We start from the raw sequence: 8,118 nt of genomic DNA, 5'->3' as shown, positions 1-8,118 counted from the left end.
GGACAGCCAGGGCTATACAGAGAAACCCTGTCTCGAAAAACCAAAAAAAAAAAAAAAAAAAAAACTATAATGGTCCTTCTAAAATTTAAAAAAACATCTGGGTGTGGAAGCACACATCTTTAATCCTAGCACTCTGGCAGAGGCAGGAGGATCTCTGTGAATATGAGGCCAGCCTGGTCTACAGAGTGAGTTCCAAGACAGCCAGGGTCAAAGAGAGAAAGGCTTTCTTAGAAACAGACTGCTCCAGAGCGTCTCTCCAGCACACCCCCGGTTCATGCAGAAATGGCCATATACATGCTTTATAAATGTATTCTGAAATATTTGGTTGACATTAAAATGCTGTTGAGGGGCTGGAGATGGCTCAGCACGTGCCGTTCTTTAGGAAGACCTGGGTTCCTTCCCAGGACACACATGTTGCTTTACAACAATCTATAGACACTTATCTGGTAAGTATATATACATGTACACAAAAACTTATGCACATAAAATAAGTAAATGTCATTTTCTCCCCAAATGCTTTGTGAATTGAACTTCTTCCTTTAGGATAGTTCAATGAAAGAACCCAATTCTTATAGCTAGAAATGTACTTGTTACGTAATACCAAACACGTTGAAACAGAGGCAGGAAAATTGTGAATTTCCAGGTTAGCCCGGGGTATACCAACTCCCATCTCATAGCTAACTAAAATAAGATCTTTTTAAAAACTATATCTATAAAGGTACTAACTTTTAACTACCTTAAGAATATGTTATAGAAATTCTGATATTTAGTATGAATCATTAGAATTCTTATGAGCACTGAGCACCATCACCCAACAGTGCCCTCACTCCAGGAGAGCTAGTGTCAAGGGTTAAAAAATAAATAAATAAATAAATAAATAAATAAATAAATAAATAAATCACCTCCTCAGCAGCGGTTGTGTTTCTGATGGCTTGTAAGAGGAATGTGATCTTGGACCGGCCTGGGATATTCTCATAGGTTTCCTGCATGAGACAACAAGAGGTTGGGACAAAATGTTAGAAAATCTCATGAACAAATCAGTCACGAAACAAGGACCAAGGTGCAGTCAGTCCCCACTGATGTTAGCAGTTAGTTTCTTTAGGGATGTGAAGTGCTCTACTCCAGACAGGTAAAGAAAGAGTTCTCTACTTACCTCTTCAGGTTTGTATACTTTCAAAACTTATGTCTTTTGGTTAACAAATAAACAAATAAATAATCCCAAATGTGGGGCTGGAAAGATGATTCAGTAGTTAAAAGCATTACTGCTCTTGCAGAGAACCTGGGTTTGGTTACTACCATGGACATTGTGGCTCGCAACAGATGAATCCAGTTCCAGAAGTTGCATGTGACAGATAGTCTTGTCTAGTCTTCACAGGCATCCAAAATCTTTGGGTTTTCTTGTTTGATTTTTTTTTTGCTAGGATTAAAGGCATATGCCACCATGCCCAGTAGGCATCCAAATTCTTTATGCAGCATTTTTCAAGGAATATTCTACATCTCAAATGGTTGTAGTCCCAAGAAATCTGGCTAAAAACAATCAATCAAACAAACAAAAAACAAAAACAAACCCCAATATTGAATCTGGATCTATTAATAAAGGTTTTGTGGACCGGGCATGGTGGCACATGCCTTTAATCCCAGCACTTGGGAGGCAGAGGCAGGCAGATTTAGAGTTCCAGGACAGTCAGGGCTATATAGAGAAACCCTGTCTCGAAAAACAAAACAAAACAAACAAAAACAAACACAAAAAAGGTTTTGTGGATGAGAATGCTTTATCTTCTCTCCTTATGTAGTATCGGAGCAAATGTGTTAGCAATAGGAAGGTAGACAACATCAGTCAAAAGTGAGTTGTGTGGTATTCCTCTGTGGAAGACCACATCAACTGGTTCTTCAGTGCCAAACACTCAGCCCTAAAATCATACATATATGTAACATAGAGACTAAGCAGGCTATAAAATAAGTTTTTTTTAAAGCCCCAAATTAGAAAGGGGGGTTACGCCGGGCGTGGTGGCACACGCCTTTAATCCCAGCACTTGGAAGGCAGGGGCAGGCGGATTTCTGAGTTCGAGGCCAGCCTGGTCTACAGAGTGAATTCCAGGACAGCCAGGGTGATACAGAGAAACCCTGTCTCAAAAAAAAAAATAAAATAAATAAGGGGGGGTACATGGGAGGGTTTACAGGGAAGAAAGAGGGGAGAAATGTAATTATATTAAAATCTCAAACAACAACAAAGCAAATTGTTAGAATAGATCCCAAACAAGTCTCAACTCATGTGGAAAAGAATTCATGTGCAAGAAGCCTACCACTGGACCTCTTTTACTTGAACACAGATCAAGTTAAGCACATCTGTAATATTTACCTGGAAAACCTCTTAATATCCACCTATCTAAAGTAGATATTAGTTTCTTAGCAGTCTAAGTTTGAAGACCTTTCTTGCTGTCTCTGGATTTCCAAAAATGACACAGGAAGAAAATAAAGACTACTTAGAACCTGTCCCGGTATCTCCTTTATGCCATTAAATGCGAATCATAGCATCTTAAATGCGAATCATAGCATCTCTGTGACACTGGCAGAAGTGAGCAAGTTTTATCCCTTGAATCACTTAAAATGAAAGACAATAATGACAACCTGTGCTTCCAAGGCAACCAAACTATTTTCAAATGTCTCTGGTACCAATACCAACAGCTCTGGGTCTCATTCCTTTTTTTTTTTTTTTTTTTTGGTTTTTCGAGACAGGGTTTCTAGGCCCTGGCTGTCTTGGAACTCAGAAATTCGCCTGCCTCTGCCTCCCGAGTGCTGGGATTAAAGGCATATTCCACCATGCCCAGCTCTCTGGGTCTCATTCTTGAGGCTAGCAAACTCAAGAGTTCTATTTATATAAGGCCACTCAAGTTTTAAACTCCTTAAACATTTTAGTCAGAGGACAAACCGATTTTTGTGAGGGAAGGTGAACATAAGGCCCATAGTCCCACAGTAACATAAAACTCAGGATCTAATAGTGCTGAAAACTGCCCAAAGAGCTGAGATGCTGCACTAAATTAAAATGACATAATTTATGTAAAATAGGCTGACTAGAAAATGGACAGGTATCTTGAAATTTTTCATTTAATTTTTTACCAAAGCAACTAAAGAACCCAGCCAAGCTGTCACTTTTCTTTAAAGTTCTATAGAGCACTTGGAAGGCATCAGCAAGAATGAGGCTCACACTGCCTGGAGTTCCAGGTCAGGCTGTACTACGGGGTGAGACTCTTGTCTTAAAAACAAAAATACACATAATCAGCAAGCAATAAACTACTCCAAATGAAAAACTGCAAAAAAAGAAAATTCCTGCCGGTGTGGTGGCGCAGGCCTTTAGTCCCAGCACTTGGGAGGCAGAGGCAGATGGATTTCTGAGTTAGAGGCCAGCCTGGTTTACAGAGTGAGTTCCAGGACAGCCAGGACTACACAGAGAAGCCCTGTCTTGAAAAACAAACAAACAAAACAAACAAACAAAAAAAGAAAAGAAAATTCCTGTTACAGAACTATTAACAATGTAATAAATCTCTTTCCTAATTCCCTGCACCTAGCAGTGTCAGACCCACTCCAGTTGTTATAAACCTTTAACACAATATCAAAAAAAAAAAAAAAAGGCTTCCATGGCAATCCTTGAAAAGCCCGAGCCTAGTTTCTGGGGACTGACATCCTTGTCCAGGTGGGGCCGTTGGTGTCACCATGCCAGTTCTTTCAAAGTGAGAATAAATAAAGTATGTCAAATATTCATCATGGTTCTAGGATGAATGGGAATATTCAGTATGAATGGCATGGAACTCCTAAGAGGGTCTCTCAATTTGTATATTCAATGGTGGGAAACATTGTATTACCTTCACTTCAGGAGAACCAGCAAGGATAAAGGCACATTGGAATACAGCTTTAAGTCCAGTCTATCTTTTTCATAGCCGAGGAAGACTATGGTCTACAGTGCAGAGGTTGCATTTTTCATTTTTGTCCAGTGTCCACTACTAGCTTGGAACAAATAAAATTCTAACCCTATGTGATTCCACTATACATAATCAAAACCTACAAGCTTTGCCTCCCTCTCCTGCCCACAAAGGAGAAATGCTTCTCTCCTCTCTTGCTTACTCCATCAGTTTTACGACAGTTCCTTTCGTGAAAAAAATGCCAAAGACGGAGCAAGGAACTTCTACTTTATAAATATCTTGGTTCCCTAATCAAGTATATTTTCCAATGTTATCCTTCTTCCATACAATTATTATTGGTGAGGAATATTAAGAATTAAAATTCGCCGGGCGTGGTGGCGCACGCCTTTAATCCCAGCACTTGGGAGGCAGAGACAGAGGCAGGCGCATTTCTGAGTTCGAGGCCAGCCTGGTCTACAAAGTGAGTTCCAGGACAGCCAGAGCTACACAGAGAAACCCTGTCTCGAGAATCCAAAAAAAAAAAAAAAAAGAATTAAAATTCACAGGGATGGAGAGATGGCTCAATGGTTAAGAGCACTGACTGCTCTAGAAGTCCTGAGTTTGATTCCCAGCAACCACATGGTAGCTCACAACCATCTGTAATGGGATCCGATGCCCAATTCTGGTGTGCATGAAGACAACTACTCACATACATAAAATAAAAAATAATAAAAAAGAAAATTCACATATAATTAATAGACATGTCAGATAAAAATGTCCAGTTATGGATACTATATGCCTTTGAAAATACTTGTCAATTATTTAGTTCCTTATTTGGGTTAATTATTGTATTCCAATACATGAACATTCAAAAACCATTTTCTTTCCTTTCCTCCCTCCCAGTTTTTTTTGTTTTTTGTTTTTTGTTTTTTTTTTTGGTTTTTCGAGACAGGGTTTCTGTTTAGCCCTGGCTGTCCTGGAACTCACTCTGTAGACCAGGCTGGCCTCGAACTCAGAAATGCGCCTGTCTCTGTCTCTGCCTCCCGAGTGCTGGGATTAAAGGCGTGCGCCACCACGCCTGGCCTCCCTCCCAGTTTTGAAGTAGGGTCTCTTTATTCAGCCCTGGCTGGCAGGCCTAGAACTTACAAGACTAGGCTGGCTTTGAACTCAAGAGATCCTCCTGACTCAGCTTCCCTAGTGCTAGAATTAAAGACATACCCAACTCAAAATCATTTCCTTAAATATGAGAAACATTTTCTGTAAAGTTAGAAAGGCCTTGTAGATTTGAAAAAAAAAAAAAAAAGTATTAAATGGCCTGAATAAATGGAGAAACATTTTAGAAAATTTAAAGTCTTTAGACCACTTCTACAAAATGTAACAATGTGAGTCTCATTGTTTGGCTCCTTATAAGAGTAAAAGTAACCTTAGTCAAGAGCCTAGGATTAATCTGTAGACTAAGTATTTTTATTTTGGCTGAGTAAATTTACAAATATATTCTCAGAGCCCTTGCAAATTGTTCAGCTTCAATAAAGTATTTTCATAGTCGTTTCATCAGACTTAGTATGTCCTTTTGTTTAGGTTACTTATAAATTTCCCCCAAACAAATTGAGGAGCTTTTGTGCATTTTTTTGAGCTTTTCTAGGAAGTTTTATTTACAACTTACTATTATACCATATGGTATCAAGGACCACCCCCACCCCGAATTTGCTCTTTTCCCAAGCTAAGAAAATTCTGTCACAGTACTCACTTTCTATATATGTTCTCAGGATATATTAAGGAAAAAAATGTAGTACCTAAATATTTCCACTAGGAACAGAGACAAAGAGTACCAACAGTACTTATTTCCTATTGTTCTTTATGAGAAAATGCGCTGAATGCTACTAACTATCCCTAAAGGGATGTAAGAGATAAAAGATTTACAACAGGCACCAAATTGGAATTCAAGCTGAACCAGACACTGGTATTTAGTTCAATAGAAGAGAGATTCCCCACCAGGCTTGACAATAGACTTAAGCAACTGGTGGGGGAGGGGGAGAATTAAACTAGCTTACTAATTACAAAGCAGTTCTGCTCTGCAACACATGGAAATTTCTATTATAGGGTGGGATTAAGAACTTGCTTTGGTTTAAAAAAATTACCTCGAGTTTGCAAAAAGTATCAAAATGTTTAGGCATCATCATATCCCAAGTGGAAACTGTTGCAAGGAATACATGCATACTTTTAAATACATATACTACCTTGGTCCAGACAAGTATACACATATTTCTATGTGCAGTACTCCTGGAACACACTAGAAGTATCAATTACTCACTCATAGGGAGATAGATGCTGGTATAGATAATGCACCTATCCATATAATGTATGCTCTTCTGGGTGACAATGTGAAATAAACGGAGGGAAAATTCAATTTGCAGAATTATGTATACTATAAATCCACTCAGGTAACATGATGTATAAACGAATGCTTTTAAAGACACATTTTCAAGGAAGGCTCATGAAATAAATGTGGAGAGTGGGTTAAGAATTGTACCTTTTGAATTTTCCCCTATACATAGTATATTACTTGAATAAGGCGGGCATGGGAACTGGTGTGCTCAGGAAGCTCGGCTGAGGGACTGCCACAGGTTTGAAGGCCTGTGTAAACTAGAGCCAAACATCGTTATCTCCCCTCCCCCCAAAATTAAAAGTACCATTAAAAAAGACATAGTTTAAAGCACCATTTCACACAAAGTTGAGTGTCCAACTTCTTTACTTACTAAACTAAGTGTGGCCAGACTATCCATTCTACTCAAAGCGAAATTAGCAACTGTGTTTTAAAAGACAGTTCCCAACTTTAGGTCGGTAAGTACAAGACACGTCAACGTCACTAGCTATATGTAAGACATCTTTGCTCTGTAAGTAAAGGTATCCACACATCCTCAAGAGTCTCCTAAAAAACTTCAGACACATGGGTCGCAAGGAGCTCTACGTATCAACTTTCCTAGAAATTAGCTCACAAAAATCTGAGCTTCAACACTAGCAATGTATCTTCCGTCTTCTACTGAGCTAATGGTATTATTGCTAGCTTGTAAATGGGCTTATAACTGTATCTGAAATGGAACTCTTGATCTAAGACAGATTGGGTTATAGGAAAGAGATGGCACTGGCCCAGTTAGCCACAGTCCCCAGTAGATCAAACAAAATTCGAAGGAAGAAGAGCAGAGCGAGGTGGTCAGCAGGACTCCCTCACAGGCAACTTCACGCGATCTAGAAGGGACCGGCTGGTGCAGTTCCCTTTAGAAACCAGAAAGGGGCTCGAGGGAAAGACGCCGTAAGGCAGCGCCAGGCAGGACACGCGTCTCCGAGAGCTGGGATGGGGAAGGGAGCGGCAGGGGTGGTGGGGGGAGCGGGACGGGTCGGGAGCTGCCGGGGTCCGGCCGCCCGCGAGGGCTGGTGGGCCACGCGGGGACGGAGAGCGGGGCTGGGGTGCAGGGCCCGCGGGCGGGGCAGCGCGTCAGGCGCGGTGGCACGTGTGCGCGGGTCGGCGGCGAGGCAACCGGCGCCGCCGCCGCGGCACGGGCCGGAAGGGCCGGGACCGGGCGGGAGGCGCGCACGTGGGCTGCGGGGCCGCCGTCCGCCAGCCGGGCCGACCCGCGCCGCTCGGCCGGCCGACGAGCGCCCAGGGCCAGCGGGCCGGCCGCGGAGGGGAAGGATCGGCGCGCCGGGGCCGCCGATTCGCTTACCTCCGCCTGTTTCCGGACCACATTGTCGGGGCTGAGCAGGTTTCCCAGGAGCAGGTAGAACTGTTGCTGCTCCGCCGCGGCCGCCGCCATTGCGCTAGGCGTGAGAGAGAGAAGGAGGGAGCTGTGAGGCGCGCTGGCGGGCCGGCGGGAGGGTTGGGGGCGGGCCCAGCGCGGCGACCGGCACCAGCGGCGGCGCGGGGATAAGGGGCCGGGCGAGAAGGGCGGGGCCGAGGGGCCGAGGGAGGACGGGGCGGGGCCTCGCGCCCTCTCACCCCGCCGCGGCCGCCGGCGCCGCCGGCCCATTGGCTCGCGGCGCGGGGGGCGTGCCCGAGGCCGCCCCCTCCAGGGCCACGCCGATTGGTCACGCACCCTGCGGTGTCGTCACTCCAGCGCGCGCCGGGAGGCGGGGCTGGCGGGCGTGTGTGGCGGCCCGAGGGCCGCGGTGGGACGAGGTTGGGGTTCGCGGGGCGCGGGCGGGGAGGAGCCGACCCGGCTGGGCC

General features: G+C 43.9%; 1 protein-coding gene across 2 annotated transcripts in view; it reads right to left on the bottom strand.

Moving 5' to 3' along the window:
- Window positions 1-7,794, bottom strand: part of Ipo5 (importin 5) — a 41,769-nt gene extending 33,975 nt beyond the window's left edge. For both annotated transcript variants that reach the window (XM_029541476.1, XM_029541475.1), the window contains exons 1-2: window positions 7,619-7,794; window positions 903-983 (exon numbers count right to left, since the gene is read on the bottom strand). In XM_029541476.1, coding sequence (XP_029397336.1) covers window positions 903-983; window positions 7,619-7,708 — 171 coding nt within the window. In that variant the 5' untranslated portion in view covers window positions 7,709-7,794. The remainder of the gene's footprint in view (window positions 1-902; window positions 984-7,618) is intronic.
- Window positions 7,795-8,118: the final 324 nt, after the last annotated feature.

The sequence above is a fragment of the Mus pahari genome, chromosome 8 (assembly GCF_900095145.1).
Source record: "Mus pahari chromosome 8, PAHARI_EIJ_v1.1, whole genome shotgun sequence".
NCBI lineage: Eukaryota > Metazoa > Chordata > Mammalia > Rodentia > Muridae > Mus > Mus pahari.
This window is presented reverse-complemented; position numbering and strand designations above follow the sequence as displayed.